The sequence below is a fragment of the Oncorhynchus gorbuscha genome, linkage group LG22, assembly GCF_021184085.1.
Source record: "Oncorhynchus gorbuscha isolate QuinsamMale2020 ecotype Even-year linkage group LG22, OgorEven_v1.0, whole genome shotgun sequence".
Taxonomy (NCBI): Eukaryota; Metazoa; Chordata; class Actinopteri; order Salmoniformes; family Salmonidae; genus Oncorhynchus; species Oncorhynchus gorbuscha.
This window is the reverse complement of record NC_060194.1, coordinates 25,524,413-25,542,667: the sequence shown is the minus strand read 5'-3', so window position 1 is coordinate 25,542,667 and position 18,255 is coordinate 25,524,413. Positions and strand designations below refer to the sequence as shown.

The 18,255-nt window shown below is 44.3% G+C and overlaps 1 protein-coding gene across 1 annotated transcript in view; it reads left to right on the top strand.

Moving 5' to 3' along the window:
* The window catches only part of LOC124009114, a 49,745-nt gene extending 40,155 nt beyond the window's left edge, over positions 1-9,590 (top strand). Inside the window, exon 6 of the mRNA XM_046320608.1 lies at positions 9,141-9,590. Coding sequence (XP_046176564.1) covers positions 9,141-9,481 — 341 coding nt within the window. The 3' untranslated portion in view covers positions 9,482-9,590. The remainder of the gene's footprint in view (positions 1-9,140) is intronic.
* The last annotated feature ends 8,665 nt before the right edge of the window (positions 9,591-18,255 follow it).

The following is an 18,255-nucleotide window of genomic DNA, read 5'->3' as shown; positions in this document are numbered from 1 at the left end:
TTGGAGCGTACTATGGTGTTGAAGGCTGAGCTATAGTCAATGAACAGAATTCTTACATAGGTATTCGTCTGGTCCAGATGGGATAGGGCATTGTGCAGTGCGAAGGGAATTGCATTGTCTGTGGATCTATTGGGGCGGTAAGCAAATTGAAGTGGGTTTAGGGTGACACGTAAGGTTGAGGTGATATTATCCTTAACCTGTAGTGACACCCCATCCCGTGAATGGGACCGTTGTCATCATCTGACACTAATTAGCATAACGCAACGGACATAAATCTTCCTAGAAAATCTTCCTATTCATGAAAATCACAAGTGAAATATATTGGAACACAGCTTTAGCTTTTTGTTAATCACCCTTGTCATCTCAGATTTTCAAAATATGCTTTACAGCCAACGCTAGACAAGCATTTGTGTAAGTTTATCATAGCCTAGCATAGCATTATGCCTTGCTAGCAGCAGGCAACCTTGTCACGGAAATCAGAAAAGCAATCAAATGAAATCGTTAATTTATTATCCCGCTCCAGAGTACAGGCCTCGGTGTAACGCTCATTCCTTTGACGATAAACGTGAATCTGACCATCACCCCTGGTGAGACAAAACCGCGACTCATCAGTGAAGAGCACTTTTTGCAAGTCCTGTCTGGTCCAGCAATGGTGGGTTTGTGCCCAAGTTGTTGCCGGTGATGTCTGGTGAGGACCTGCCTTAAAACAGGCCTACAAGCCCTCAGTCCAGCCTCTCTCAGCCTATTGTGGACTATCTGAGCACTGATTGAGGGATTGTGCGTTCCTGGTGTAACTCGGGAAGTTGTTGTTGCCATCCAATACCTGTCCTGCAGGTGTGATGTTCGGACGTACCGATCCTGTGCAGGTGTTGTTACACGTGGTCTGCCACTGCGAGGACGATCAGCTGTCCATCCTGTCTCTCGGTAGCGCTGTCTCACAGTACGGACATTGTAATTTATTGCCCTGGCCACATCTGCAGTCCTCATTTCCTTTTTTCAGCATCAGTAGAAAGGCCTCTTTAGTGTCCTAAGTTTTCATAACTGTGACCTTAATTGCCTACCGTCTGTAAGCTGTTAGTGTCTTAATGACTGTTCCACAGGTGGATGTTCATGAATTGTTTATGGTTCATTTAACAAGCTTGAGAAACAGTGTTTAATCCCTTTACAATGAAGATCTGTGAAGTTATTGGAAATGTACACATTTTCTTTGACAAACAGTGACGTTTCCTTTTTTTTGCTGAGTTTACACCCAAAGAGCTCAGACACAGTAAAATAAGCAAGCCATCCAGACTTAATTATGAATCGGATCTCATTGTATGATGATCTGACCATAGATCTGCTGAAGAAATACAGTACAGTAGCCTCTCAATGTTAAAACCTGATTATCTTTAATAATGTGGTATCAGTTGATCTCTCTGCTCTCAGAGTCTCAGAGATAGATCAAGTTAAGTCTTTAATGATCTGTGATCAGTTGATCTCTCTGCTCTCAGAGACTCAGAGCTAGGTCATGACAAGTGACCTAGCTCTGATCTGTGGTCAGTGGATTTGATGGGCTAAGTGGAGGGACCCCAAATTCCATGCAGCCACATAGAGGAGGAGAGGAGAGGATAGTTACTGTACATAGATACGTTCGGAGGAATTCACATGTGGCATTAGAATGTACTGTAATGTGGCTGGCAGTGTGACCTATATTGTGAGAGCTCTCCCGCTCCTCTCTCTCAGAAAAAAATAAAGTTTGAGGATTTTTAAATAATGAGGTGGCAGGCGGGCGGCAGCATCCGTGTGAAGGGTTTTTCAATCTTAATGTCCTATTTCTGACAGCCCTCCTCACTCTGATAAAGGAGCTTGCCTTTGATCAGGCCTGCCGATATGTGTCGACAGAAGCTGCTCGCTGGTTAAAATAAATTCTTAATTTGAACTTGGGGGTTGATGGTGGGAGGGGTAGCATGGCAAATGAGGGAGGGGAGGGCTGAGGAGAGAGGGACCATCCACACGATCTTACTCTCTTGGAAATGAGAGAAAATGAGTATGGAGATGGTTGAACAGAAGGACTCCCATTGAACCTTATGGAACTAGACGTACAGTACATTAGAGACGTAGCAGGAGCAGGAGAAAGCATGGCACCACCCCGGGGTCATTTTTATTGCCATGTCTTCAACCTTTATGTTTCGGATGGATTTGAATGAATTTGATTTAGAAATATTCAAGACCCCTCCAGTGTAGCATTTAAAGACCTATAGTGTCAGCCAAATTATGTCTACCTCTCGAAAACTCACTTTCTCTCGCTCCACTGTACTGTACTGTACTTTTCTCAATATCTCTTTTTCTCTCTCGGTTTCTTTCTTTCACTCTACCCTTTCTCTCCCTCTCCCCATCTCTATCTCTCTCCAGCCCCCGCCTCTTTTAATTTCTCTCTCCTCTCCTTCCCCTCTCCCCATGGCCAAAGTGGCCCCACCTGTCTCTCTCAGTGCTCAGTGGGAGGCCGTGAGGGGACATGGGGGGCCCGGCTCTGCTGGGGTCCTTCTGGTTCCCTGGTAGGGGTGAAGGGAGCAGAGAGGAAAACATCAATTAAAAGATTATAAATATTTAAGAGCAGAAATATTCAATAATATAAAGGTGGGAGGTCCAGGGGGATAAATGTCAATGCACCTTAACAGACAGGAAATGGATGATGGATGGACCCCAGGAAGACTTTACTGGGCGACTCAAAATGGCATCAATCACTAGCCAGAATTTAATCTTTTGATTTACTAATCATCTACGAGCTTTTAACTCCCAATAATATCCACTGTAGCATTTTAGAATGCAGTTCACTGTGTCGATACATTCTGTGGTCTTTTTGAATCAATATACAGATATCCACCTGACCTTAACATATGGATTTGTGGATTTAATTTAGATGAATGTAGCCAATGTTTTCCATATCTGGTGAACCCTTGTGACATTTCTATACTGATATAAGCATCCATTCCAACTGCAACTTCAAATAATTAAAATAGTCACACCAATGGATGCCAGAAATGAACAGAGCAGTGGAATAGACAGCAAAAAAATTGAAATACAGTATAACACCATAGCTGTCTTCTGTATGTGACTGTCAGCCCCTCCAAGCAGCAGTAGATGTGTTGTTATTCTGTCCAGCCTGTAGAGGCCTGGTTTAAGAGCATGCCCGGATCTGATAGATTACTGTAGTGGTTCCCAAACTTTTTATAGTCTCGTACTCCTTCAAACATTCAACTTCCAGCTGCGTACCCCATCTAGCACCAGGGTCAGCGCACTCGCAAATGTTGTTTTTTTGCCGTCATTGTAAGCCTGTCACACACAAACTATACAATACATTTATTAAACATAATAATGAGTGTGAGTTTTTGTCACAACCCGGCTCGTGGGAAGTGACAAAGAGCTCTTATAGAACCAGGGCACATATAATAATAATCAATCATTTTGCTCTTTATTTAACCACCTTACATATAAAACCTTTTATGTTCATTGAAAAATGTGAGTAACTCACCACAGGTTAATGAGAAGGGTGTGAATAACTCACCACGGGTTAATGAGAAGGGTGTGAATAACTCACCACGGGTTAATGAGAAGGGTGTGAATAACTCACCACGGGTTAATGAGAAGGGTGTGAATAACTCACCACGGGTTAATGAGAAGGGTGTGAATAACTCACCACGGGTTAATGAGAAGGGTGTGAATAACTCACCACGGGTTAATGAGAAGGGTGTGAATAACTCACCACGGGTTAATGAGAAGGGTGTGCTTGAAAGGATGCACATAACTCTGCAATGTTGGGTTGTATTGGAGAGAGTCTCAGTCTTAAATCATTTTCCACACACAGTCTGTGCCTGTATTTAGTTTTCATGCTGGTCAGGGACGAGAATCCACTCTCACATAGGCACGTGGTTGCAAAGGGCATCAGTGTCTTAACAATGCGATTTGCCAAGGCAGGATACTCTGAGCACAGCCCTGTCCAGAAATCTGGCATTGGCTTCTGATTAAATTCAATTTTCACAGAACCGCTTGTTGCAATTTCGATGAGGTTCTGTTGTTCAGTTATCGGTAAGTGGACTGGAGACAGGGCATGAAAGTGACAACAAATCCAGTTGTTTGTGTCATCCATTTCGGGAATGAACCTGTGTAATTGCGCACCCAACTCAATCAAGTGCTTCGCTATATCACATTTGACATTGTCCGTAAGCTTGAGTTCATTTGCACATGAAGAATCATACAATGATGGAAAGTCCTGTGTGTTGTCCTTGTTAATGCAGACAGAGAAGAGCTCCAACTTCTTAATCATAGTCTCAATTTTGTCCTGCACATTGAATATAGTTTCAGAGAGTCCCTGTAATCCTAGATTCAGATCATTCAGTCGAGAAAAAACATCACCCAGATAGGCCAGTCGTGTGAGAAACTCGTCATCATGCAAACGGTCAGACAAGTGAAAATGATGGTCAGTAAAGAAAACTTTAAGCTCGTCTCTCAATTGTGGTCACGTGGATTTGGATATTTTCTGCATAGCGTCGGACAATAACATTGATGAATACGCTGATTCGGTCAGTGAGTATATTAGCAATTGTATCGGTGATGTTGTACCCACAGCAACTATTAAAACCTTCCCCAACCAGAAACCGTAGATTGATGGCAGCATTCGTGCAAAACTGAAAGTGCGAACCACTGCTTTTAATCAGGGCAAGGTGACTGGAAACATGACCGAATACAAACAATGTAGCTATTCCCTCCGCAAGGCAATCAAACAAGCTAAGCGTCAGTATAAAGACAAACTAGAGTCGCAATTCAACGGCTCAGACACGAGGGGTCTGTGGCAGGGTCTACAGTCAATTACGGACTATAAAAAGAAAACCAGCCTGTCGCGGACCACAATGTCCTGCTCCCAGACAAACTAAACAACTTCTTTGCTCGCTTTGAGGACAATACAGTGCCAACGACACGGCCCGCTACCAAAACCTGCAGGCTCTCCTTCACCGCAGCCAACGTGAGTAAAGCATTTAAACGTGTTAACTGTTGCAAGGCTGCTGGCCCCAATAGCATCCCTAGCCGCTTCCTCAGAGCATGCGCAGACCAGCTGGCTGGTGTGTTTACGGACATATTCAATCAATCCCTATCCCAGTCTGCTGTTCCCACATGCTACAAGAGGGCCACCATTGCTGTTCTCAATCGCAATCACACTGCACACTGCCCTAACCCATCTGGACAAGAAGAATACCTATGTAAGAATGCTGTTCATCAACTACAGCTCAGTATTTAACACCATAGTACCCTCCAAACTCGTCATTAAGCTTGAGACCCTGGGTCTCGACCCTGCCCTGTGCAACTGGGTCCTGGACTTCCTGAAGGTCCGCCCCCAGGTGGTGAGGGTAGGAAACAACATCTCCACCCCGCTGATCCTCAACACTGGGGCCCCACAAGGATGCATTCTCAGCCTTCTCCTGTACTCTCTGTTCACCCATGACTGATTGGCCATGAGAGTAGTGAGGTCTGCGCAATGCATCACCGGGGGCAAACTACCTGCCCTCCAGGACACCTACACCACCCGATGTCACAAGGCCAAACAAATCATCAAGGACAACAACCACCCGAGTCACTGCCTGTTCAACCCGTTATCATCCAGAAGGCGAGGTCAGTACAGATGCATCAAAGCTGGGACCGAGAGACTGAAAAACAGCTTCTATCTCAAGGCCATCAGACTGTTAAACAGCCAACACTAACATTGAGTTGCTGCTGCCAAAATACTGACTCAATCTCTAGCCACTTCAATAATTACAATTTGGATGTAATAAATGTATCAGTAGTCACTTTAAACAATGCCACTTAATGTAATGTTTACATACCCTACACTACTCATCTCATATGTATATACTGTACTCTATACCATCTACCGCATCTTGCCGATGCCGTTCGGTCATCACTCATTCATATATATTTTATTATTCATTCCTTTACACTTGTGTGTATAAGGTAGTTGTTGTGAAATTGTTAGATAACTTGCTAGATATTACTGCATGGTCGGAACTAGAAGCACAAGCATTTCGCTACACTCACATTAACATCTGCTAAACATGTGTATGTGACAAATAAAATATTTTTTTAAAAACTTGTCAACTTTTTTAAACCACTCCACCATGTCTCCATGTCATGGCTGTTGTGCCATCAGTACAAATACCAACATAAGCAGCAGCTACGTTTGGCTACATACGGACCGTTAGTGGAATTCCCGCCAGAGAGGAACGGTTAATGTGATTGGATGTTAATTATTTGACTAGGCTAACTTTATTTAGTTAACTTTGTGTTGTTATTTCGCTGAACACTAGATTGTTAAATAAACATTTTTGGCAGTGAAACGAGGCTACTCAATCGAGAAAAAAACCTCACCCAAATGTAAAAAAAAAAAAGATTCTCCCCAATATCGTGGTATCTAATTGGTACATACAGTCTTGTCTCATCTCTGCAACTCCTGTACGGACTCGGGAGAGGTGAAGGCCGAGAGCTGTGTGTCCTCCAAAATACTACCCAGCCAAGCCGCTTCTTGACACAATGCCCTCTTAACCCAGAAGCACAAATGTGTTGGAGGAAACACCGTACACCTGGCAACCGTGTCAGCATGCACTGCAACTAGCCCACCACAGGAGTTGCTAGTGCACGATGGGACAAAGACATCCCTGCCCGGCCAAACCCTCCCCTAACCCAGACGATGCTGGGCCAATGTGCGCCGCCCCATGGGTCTGCGATGCCACTTAGACCACTGCGCCACTCGGGAGGCCTCATTCTTCTCTGGTCTGATGAAACCAAGATTGAACTCTTTGGCCTGAATGCCAAGCATCAGTTCTGGAGGAGACCTGGCACCATTCCAACAGTGAAGCATGGTGGTAGCAGAATCATGCTGTGGGGATATTTTTCAGTGACAGGGACTGGGAGACCAGCCAGGATCGAGGGAAAGATGAACGGAGCAAAGTACAGAGAGATCATTGTAGTGTCATACCCAAGAAGACTCTAGGCTGTAATCGCTACTAACGGTGCTTCAAAAAGTACTGAACAAAGGGTCTGAATGTGATATTTCATTTAAAAAAAAAGTTTAATACATTTGCAAACATTTCTACCTGTTTTTGCTTCGTCATTATGGGGTATTGTGTGTAGATTTATGAGTAAAACATTTTAAAAATCCATTTTAGAATAAGGCTGTAACGTAAGAAAATGTGGGAAAAGTCTGGATACTTTCCGAATGCTCTGCGTATATGTGTGTGTCATAAAGCCTTCCGTTGATTGAGTCTTCAACAAAAATAAGTGTAATTTCACTTGACTTTCTGGTGCCTGTGAAAAACCTTGACGTTTCTTCGATAGTTTTTTTGTGGCACATTTGGAGTCGTGCTCTGCTGTTGCTGCTGCGCCTGTGAGTATGGATGAATCATGAGTGTATATTGTGTGGCGTTTGGCCTCAGTCAAAAGCAGCATTCCCCTTAGAGAGCCCAGCGAGGCCTGCATCTGCAAGGATTGGGTTGGGATTTTCATTTTCTTGAAACACCTTCTGTTCTGTTCTGTGGTGGTCCCAGCGGAGACTATAGCGCTGATATTTTTAGAGGGCATGTTCCGAAAGCCTCCGTCGCCAAGAGGGAAGGACAATGGTGGGTGTGATGTTACATCGATACTTGGCCGCGAGTGGAGTGGAGGGAGGGGGGAAGGAAAAATCCTGGGTGGCCTTGATGAGTTTTGGAACGTCTCTTCTCCGAGGAATTTCACACTGTTAAGAGCACCCCACAGACCGACCAGAGAAAGACTTTAAAATGGCCGGCCAACATGTAGCCCACATATGTACAGCCCGGCTTCATGCCAACACAGTGCCACAGACACGTTACTGCACTACCTCCTACCCACCATGTCCTTAAGCGGTCTTAACTGTATGCTAGGCAGTCCTGCTCATAATGTTCCCTCAAGAGGTTTCAGGCAATGTTCGAAGAGAACTGGCAGTGGGACTCAAAATGGCTGCCAGTCAATGTAGGGAGGGCTCCTTCCACTACCCAGAAAGCTTTGGGAGTTAGACCGGTGGGGCCATGATTGTTTAATTGTGAGTATGGCTTTGTAATCAGCCTTATTGTATTGAAATGGGGGAGACACAGCAGGGGAGAGAGAGAAAGGACTGCAGGCCATGCTGCTTGCTGAATCTGAAAGATGCTGCTGATATTATCCCACCAGTTTACCATATGTGTTTTGGTTTTTACTGTTCTCTAAATGGAGATGTTTAAGATGAATTAGCAAGCGATGCAGGGTTTGTTGTGTTGCTGTAAGAGTGTAGTAGTATCACTTGGACCTTGGTGCTGTCTGTCTGTCTGTCTGTCTCCCTGGGTTTACGTAGTTTGTAGTCCTGGTTCGTAGACTGGTAGGTCTTGGTTCACGGTAGTCGGCCCACCCCTGGCACTACTATAGCACAAAGCCAACAAGAGACAAAACTGCAGATGGATTGAAGAATATTGATGTGTGTGACCCGCGGCTGCCTGCGAGCAAGGCTGAATAATTCAGAGATGTGTGTTGTGACGACAGCGTAGCACACACTAATCTCAGTCCTGTGTGTTGCTTCTCTCTCTCCCTCTCTCTCTTTCTCATAATTTGCCTACATTTCCAGGGTGGAAGTCTAGATTACATGGGTAGTTTCCTGTCTCCTTTGACACATCCAGAGTGATGCAGTTCAGCGTTCTCATGTGGAACTCTCAAATTTTGAAGAACCTGCAAGGCCTGCAATCCTGGATGTATTAACAACACATATTCCCATCCGGCTAGTTTCATACACTACTTTGAGGACAAACACAACATCAAACCATTTTTAATAACATAGTGGTGTGTGTGTGTGCATGTGTGCGTACGCTGGTGGCCGGCGGGTGAGTGTGTGTGTGTCCATGTCAGTGTGTTTCCATGTCAGTGTGTGTGTGTGTCCGTACTCGATATGTTATGCTTGAGTTACAGTATTCCAAAAGGAACCTCCATCTTTATTACACTTTTTATTATTGTTTTATTAAAACTGGACTCAAGAGATTGTTTTTATTGTCACCCAGAGGTAGACTCTCCTCTCCACTCCGGGTCACTCAACTAACTGTGTGGTGTTGTGTTGTTTCCTGTGACTCCAACAGATCCAGAGTGCGCCCTCGAGAGCGGACTGGAGGATGGTGAGGCTGAGGCCGGGTCCAGGCGTTTGAGGAAGAGGCTTCTCTCTCCAGAGGAAGGCGAGGAGGAGGAGGACGAGGAGGCCGCGCTGCACAGCTGCGACAGCTGCCAGCAGGTGTTCGAGTCGCTGAGTGATCTCACCGAACACAAGATTAATCAATGCCAGCTGACAGGTAAACAACGCTCAGCCCACCGAGCTTCCCTTCCCTCTCCACCAGTCAGTTCTATCTCCCCCAATCCAGTCTACCCACTGGAGAAAACCATAGGAATCCATAGTGAGCTGTGTACTTCACCACACAGCCTGTAATTGACTGCAGCACTAGTCTACCTTAGATGAACATTGCATACCATGAAATAGGTGGATTTCCAGTATGACACACTCACAAAAACTCTATTTTTTTGCATGCATTATATGGATAGTTTCCATTCTCCTTTGCTGTTACGACACAGACACACAACACAATGTGTATGTATGCACACACCCACACTTCCTCTTACCGTACTGATCATTTGAGTATTTAGGCACCTCACTACACCACGCCACACACTCTACTACATACTCCACAAAGCCACACAGTCATATTCGCCAGTAGTCAAAGCCAATGTCATTGAGGTCTCACTGTAACCAGACCTCCTTGGTAAATGGATCCCTACTATAGTGAGGTCTCTCCTCTTAGTGTGGAGGCATCGTCCATGTCTACTGGGACACTGGGAGGAAGACGAGAGAAGGAAGGGTGCCATTGGCAGACTGTGTCATTGAACCTGAGATGGATAAACAGAACACTGCTATAAATACTCTGACAAGGTGGCTCAGAGAACTAATGATATGAGCTGCTGAAGGTTTCCTCCATGTGATTCTCATGGACTTGGTGTTCTCCTTTACCGTCCTGTCCCTTTACCGTCCTGTCCCTTTACCGTCCTATACGTTCTGTCCCTTTACCGTTCTGTACCGTCCTGTCCTATATGTCCTGTTCCTTTACCGTGCTGTACCGTCCTGTCCCTTTACCGTCCTATACGTTCTGTCCCTTTACCGTTCTGTACCGTCCTGTCCTATACGTTCTGTCCCTTTACCGTCCTGTACCGTCCTGTCCCTTTACCGTCCTGTACCGTCCTGTCCCTTTACCGTCCTGTACCGTCTTGTCCCTTTACCGTTCTGTACCATCCTGTCCTGTACCGTCCTGTCCCTTTACCGTCCTGTCCTATACGTCCTGTCCCTTTACCGTCCTGTCCCTTTACCGTCCTGTCCTATACGTCCTGTCCCTTTACCGTCCTGTCCCTTTACCGTCCTGTCCCTTCACCATCCTGTACCGTCCTGTACCGTCCTGTACCATCCTGTACCGTCCTGTACCATCCTGTACCGTCCTGTACCATCCTGTCCTGTACCATCCTGTCCCTTTACCGTCCTGTCCTGTACCGTCCTGTCCCGTCCTGTACTGTCCTGTACCATCCTGTCCCTTTACCGTCCTGTCCCTTTACCGTCCTGTCCCCTTACCGTCCAGTCCCTGTACCGTCCTGTCCAATAACGTCCTGTCCCTTTACCGTCCTGTCCCTTCACCATCCTGTACCGTCCTGTACCATCCTGTACCATCCTGTACCATCCTGTCCTGTACCATCCTGTCCCTTTACCGTCCTGTCCTGTACCGTCCTGTCCCGTCCTGTACTGTCCTGTACAATCCTGTCCCTTTACCGTCCTGTACCTTTACCGTCCTGTCCCTTTATCGTCCTGTCACTTTACCGTCCTGTACCGCCCTATCCTATACGTCCTGTCCCTTTACCGTCCTGTCCCTTTACCGTCATGTACCGTCCTGTCCTGTCCCTTTACCGTCCTGTCCCTTTACCATTCTGTCCCTTTACTGTCCTGTCCCTTTACCGTCCTGTACCGTCCTGTCATATACGTCCTGTCCCTTTACCGTCCTGTCCCTTTACCATTCTGTCCCTTTACCGTCCTGTCCCTTTACCGTCCTGTACCGTCCTGTCCTATACGTCCTGTCCCTTTACCGTCCTGTCCCTTTACCATTCTGTCCCTTTATACCGTCCTGTACCGTCCTGTCCTATACGTCCTGTCCCTTTACCGTTCTGTCCCTTTACCGTCCTGTCCCTTTACCGTCCTGTACCGTCCTGTCCCTTTACTGTCCTGTAACGTCCTGTCCTATACGTCATGTTCCTTTTACCGTCCTGTACCTTCCTGTCCTATACATCCTGTCCCTTTACCGTTCCTGTACCGTCCTGTCCTATACTTCCTGTCCCTGTACCGTCCTGTCCTGTACGTCCTGTCCCTTTACCGTCCTGTCCCTTTACCGTCCTGTCCTGTACGTCCTGTCCCTTTACCGTCCTGTCCCTTTACCATTCTGTCCCTTTACCATCCTGTCCCTTTACCGTCCTGTACCGTCCTGTCCTATACGTCCTGTCCCTTTACCGTCCTGTACTGTCCTGTCCCTTTACCGTCCTGTCCCTTTACCGTCCTGTCCCTTTACCGTCCTGTCCCTTTACCGTTCTGTACCATCCTGTCCTGTACCGTCCTGTCCTGTACCGTCCTGTCCTGTACCGTCATGTCCTGTACCGTCCTGTCCCTTTACCATCCTGTACCGTCCTGTCCCTTTACCGTCCTGTACCGTCCTGTCCCTTTACCGTCCTGTACCGTCCTGTCCCTTTACCGTTCTGTACCATCCTGTCCCTTTATCGTCCTGTACCGTCCTGTCCCTTTACCGTTCTGTACCATCCTGTCCTGTACCGTCCTGTCCTGTACCGTCCTGACCTGTACCGTCCTGTCCCTTTACCGTCCTGTCCCTTTACCGTCCTGTTCCTTTACCGTCCTGTATCATCCTGTCCTGTACCGTCCAGTCCCTTTACCGTTCTGTATCATCCTGTCCTGTACCGTCCTGTCCCTTTACCGTCCTGTACCGTCCTGTCCCTTTACCGTTCTGTACCATCCTGTCCTGTACCGTCCTGTCCCTTTACCGTTCTGTACCATCCAGTCCTGTACCGTCCAGTCCCTTTACCGTTCTGTACCATCCTGTCCTGTACCGTCCTGTCCTGTACCGTCCTGTCCCTTTACCGTTCTGTACCATCCTGTCCTGTACCGTCCAGTCCCTTTACCGTTCTGTATCATCCTGTCCTGTACCGTCCTGTCCTGTACCGTCCTGTCGTGTACCGTCCTGTCCTGTACCGTCCTGTCCCTTTACCGTCCTGTACCGTCCTGTCCCTTTACCATCCTGTACCGTCCTGTCCCTTTACCGTCCTGTACCGTCCTGTCCCTTTACGTCCTGTACCGTCCTGTCCCTTTACCGTTCTGTACCATCCTGTCCCTTTACCGTCCTGTACCGTCCTGTCCCTTTACCATCCTGTACCGTCCTGTCCCTTTACGTCCTGTACCGTCCTGGCCCTTTACCGTTCTGTACCATCCTGTCCCTTTACCGTCCTGTACCGTCCTGTCCCTTTACCGTTCTGTATCATCCTGTCCTGTACCGTCCTGTCCTGTACCGTCCTGACCTGTACCGTCCTGTCCCTTTACCATCCTGTACCGTCCTGTCCCTTTACGTCCTGTCCTGTCCGTTCTGTTCCTGTCCCTTTACCGTCCTGTACCGTCCTGTTCCTTTACCGTCCTGTATCATCCTGTCCTGTACCGTCCTGTCCCATCCTGTACCGTCCTGTCCCATCCTGTACCGTCCTGTACCATCCAAGATGAAGATAAGTTCATGTGAAGAGGAAGACTTACTTTATGTTAGGAGTTTCATTGTAAGAGGGGGGCTACAGTAAACATTGTCCTATCAGACAGCAATATATACTCTCCTCTGTTTATACACAGATATAGTTTGATTTCATATTTTGCAATCCGCAACCAGCCAACCGCAAATTATAGGGCAGGACTGCTTCAGAGTGATCTCAGATTTCCAAACAACCAGTAAGATATCCCATATGAGTGTTACAAAGATTTTCCATTAGCAGGAAGCCTGTCTCACTGAATGGACAGTGTCTAGCTCACGTGTGTGGGCGCATAGATGTACACTACCGTTCAAAAGTTTGGGATCACTTAGAAATGTCCTTGTTTTTGAAAGAAAAGCACATCACAGGAGTGATGGTTGTTGATAATTGGCCTCTGTATGCCTATGTAGATATTCCATTAAAAACCAGCCATTTCCAGCTATAATAGTCATTTACAACATTAACAATGTCTACACTGTATTTCTGATCGATTTGATGTTATTTTAATGGGGAAAAAATTTGCTTTTCTTTCAAAAACAAGGACATTTCTAAGTGACCACAAACTTCTGAACGGTAGCGTATGTGTGTCAGTATATGTGTTTATGTGTGTACTGCTTCACAAGCAGGAAGCCAATCAAGCAAAGTGTATAGGGGAGAGGGCCTAGCCTACTTTTCAAAAGGTGTGGAAATCTGTTGGATGTGCACTTGCAAATTATGACTTTCCTGACTTGAGTGGAGCCCTCGGCCGTCTCCTCTCAATACACCCAGCAATCCATCAAACAATTATTGATTCCAGCACATTATATTTGGCATACATAGGAAATCATTGCACGAAGGCCATTTCATTAAAGGTAGAGAAGGAAAGAAGCTCATGCTGTACCATTGATTTCTGACAGTATTGCTCATTTCTAATAGCTCTTTGATTCGTTTGATACCTTACCTTTTTCCTATTATGATTTGATTGGGAACAAAGGGAGGTATATTTCTAGGGGCACCTTTAAAGTGCTTGGAAATGTTTTCAGATTTGTCTTTTTAGCATTTTGAGCAAGACAATAGTCAAGCATGTTCTGACTTACAGATCTTACATTATCTAGACGCGGTCACAATGAACAACTCAGGCATATTATTTATCCTAGAGTTAAGCAAAGGCCTCTATTAATGTCAATCTCACGGACAAATAAGACTTAATTGCTGAATGCTGGAATGCTGCAGTTTGGCTAAGAACACCTGTAAAACCTGAGCATTATGCACGACCACTCTGTAGGTATTCAAACACAGAGGGAGGGGAAAAATACACTTTGAGATGCAGCAGACTGTGTGTGTGTGTGTGTGTGTGTGTGTGTGTGTGTGTGTGTGTGTGTGTGTGTGTGTGTGTGTGTGTGTGTGTGTGTGTGTGTTGTGTGTGTGTGTGTGTGTGTGTGTGTGTGTTTCAGTCGGGAGTCTTCTTCCTATGTGGCTGGCATCCATTACCAATTAATCAGCTTTACATCGACTCTCAGCTCACAGACGGATTCTTTCTTCTTAAAACCACATTCTAATCAACAACCAGCACCTACCGAACCCTCCACTTCTACAAATCACTTCTTTTAGGTTTTATTTTTAGGAAACCCATTCAGAGCTTGACTGGACCCAATCCTGATATTGAGAATGAGCAGGATTTTGTGGAAAATGTAGAAATTCTTGTTGCAGTAGATATTCTTATTTGTTTGTGTTGGCCCCATGTTTCATGCTGAAATAATAGATCCCAGAAATGTTCCATAGGCACAAAGCTTATTTCTCTCAAATTGTGTACATACATTTGTTTACATCCCTGTTAGTGAACATTTCTCCTTTGCCGAGATAATCCATCCACCTGACAGATGTGGCTTATCAAGAAGCTGATTAAACAGGTGCACCTTGTGCTGGGACAATAAAATGGCACTCTAAAATGTACAGTTTTGTCACACAACACAATGCCACAAGTTTTGAGGGGGTGTGCAATTGGCATGCTGACAGCAGAAATGTCCAGCAGAGCTGTTGCCAGGGAATTGTATGTTCATTTCTTTACCAAAAGGCACATCCGACGTCATTTTAGAGAATTTGGCAGTACATCCAACCAGAGGTTTACTGATGCCAACATGGTGGCGGGGGAGTTATGGTATGGGCAGGCATAAGCTATGGACAATTTATTTTATACCTTTATTTAACGAGGCAAGTCAGTTATGAACAAATTCTTATTTTCAATGACGGCCTAGGAACAGCAGGTTAACTGCCTTGTTCAGGGGCAGAACGACAGATTTTGAACTTGTCAGCTCGGGGATTTGATCTTGCAACCTTTTGGTTACTAGTCCAATGCTCTAACCACCAGGCTACCTGATGCCCCAATAAACACAATTGCATTTTTTGATGGCAATTTGAATGCACAGAAATATGAACTCACAGAAATACTATGACGAGAAGCTGAGACCCATTGTGAGGCTCATTTATTTTAAGGTATCTGTGACCAGCAGATGCATATCTGTATTCCCAGTTACGTGAAATCCATAGATTATGGCCCAATGCATTTATTTGAATTGACTGATTTCCTCATATGAACATTAACTTTTTTTTAATAGTTTCGCTACACCCGCAATAACATCTGCTAAATATGTGTATTCGACCGATACAATTTGATTTGATGTGATTTGAAACTCAGTAAAATATTTGAAATTTTTGCTTGTTTCATTGATATTTTTGTTCAGTAGCTTAGTAAATATTTACCATGTACTGTCTACTTGAGGAGATTCCAGAATGCATGCAGACAGATATGTATAATACCCATGCAGGCACATTAGACCTGGGCAGTATGGAAAACAAATCCATATAGACCTGGGCAGTATGGAAAACAAATCCATATCGCAATAAATTGTCAATTTTTTGCACTAACTATAAATCAGTGATAAATTATTTTGGGGTGAGGTGCTAGAGCTGGCTGATATGAACAAAAAGTTATATAGCGATATATGTTACTCTTTTGCTTGATGAAAAACAATACAACCATTTTTTTATGGACAGTTGCTTTACAGTAATGGCAGGGCTCTAGATCATATTTTCCAGTGCCAAGTAAGATAGAGATTAGAGGTCGACCGATTAATCGGAATGGCCGATTAATTAGGGCCTATTTCAAGTTTTCATAACAATTGTAAATCGCTGATTTTTCTGATGAAAAAAATTAATAATAATAACATATTTTTTACAACTTTATTTAACAAGGCAAGTCAGTTAAGAACACATTCTTATTTTCAATAACGGCCTAGGAACGGTGGGTTAACTGCCTTGTTCAGGGGCAGAACAACAGATTTTTACCTTGTCAGCTCAGGGATTCAATCTTGCAACCTTACAGTTAACTAGTCCAATGCTCTATCCACCTGCCTCACGAGGAGCCTGCCTGTTACGCGAATGCAGTAAGTGTAACGGCGTTCGTCAGTTGAAGGAGAAGCGGACCAAAATGCAGCGTGGTGGTTACTCATGTTCTTTAATAAAGAATAGACGATACATGAAATAACTTAATAACAAATCCAACAAACGAAACGCGAAACCTATTACAGCCTATCTGGTGAACACTAACACAGAGACAGGAACAATCACCCATGAAAACACTCACAGAATATGGCTGCCTAAATATGGTTCCCAATCAGAGACAACGAGAATCACCTGACTCTGATTGAGAACCGCCTCAGGCAGCCATAGACTACGTTGACGCCCCACAAAACCCCAAGACAAAAAACACACCACAATAACCCATGTCACACCCTGGCCTGACCAAATATATAAAGAAAACACAAAATACTAAGACCAAGGCGTGACAGTAAGAAGCCAAGGTAAGTTGCTAGCTAGCCTTACACTTATCTTATAAAAAACAATCAATCAATCATAATCACTAGTTATAACTACACATGGTTGATGATATTACTATTTTATCTAGCATGTCCTGCGTTGCGTGTAATCGATGCGGTGCGCATTCGCGAAAAAGGACTGTCATTGCTCCAATGTGTACCTAACCATAAACATCAATTCCTTTCTTAAAATCAATACACAGAAGTATATATTTTTAAACCTGCATATTTAGTTAAAAGAAAGGTTAGCAGTCAATATTAACCAGGTGAAATTGTGTCACTTCTCTTGCGTTCATTGCACGCAGAGTCAGGGTATATGCAACAGTTTGGGCCGCCTCGCTCATTGCGAACTAATTTGCCTGAATTTTACGTAATTACGATATAACATTGAAGGTTGTGCAATGTAACAGCAATATTTAGACTTAGGTATGCCATCCGTTAGATAAAATATGGAACGGTTCCTTATTTCACTGAAAGAATAAACGTTTTGTTTTCGAAATGATAGTTTCCGGATTCGACCATATTAATGACCTAAGGCTCGTATTTCTGTGTGTTATTATGTTATAATTAAGTTTATGATTTGATAGAGTAGTCTGACCGAGCGATGGTAGACAACAGCAGGTTCGTAAGCATTCATTTAAACAGCACTTTCGTGCGTTTTGCATGCTTTAAGCATTGCGCTGTTTAAGCTATACTGTTACACTGGCAATACTAAAGTGCCTATAAGAACATCCAATAGTCAAATGTATATGAAATACAAATTGTATAGAGAGAAATAGTCCTATAATTCCTATAATAACTACAACCTAAAACTTCTTACCTGGGAATATTGAAGACTCATGTTAAAAGGAACCACCAGCTTTCATATGTTCAAGGAACTTAAACGTTAGCTTTCTTACATGGCACATATTGCACTTTTACTTTCTTCTCCAACACTTTGTTTTTGCATTATTTAAACCATATTGAACATGTTTCATTATTTATTTGAGGCTAAATTGATTTTATTGATGTATTATATTCAGTTAAAATAAGTGTTCATTAAGTATTGTTGTAATTGTCATTATTACAAATACATTTTAAAAATTGTTCGATAAATCGGTACCGGCCTTTTTTGGTCCTCCAATAATCGGCATCTGTATCGGCGTTGAAAAATGATAATCGGTCGACCTCTAATGGAGATGGTTCGAAATGTAAGCTATTTCATTTAACATATTCAGGAAATGATTGATTGATATTTTGATGTGCAACCTGTCCAAACAGGATCCAGAATTATCAGATGTATTTTTGTCTCTTCAGAGAATTTGCAGACATCTTTGTGGATATTGGGCCATAGGCTGTATTAGTCACCACCTAAACACATAGCTAGATTGCTAACTCTAAATATTATATTGTTGCTAGATTGCCAAGTAGGCTTATCGATTAATCTATCACTAAATGTAGGCTAATGTAGGCTAATGTCATACAAAAACATCCCAGCGCTAGGCTTAGGCTACTTGATGTACGACTATTCACTGCAACTGGCTCC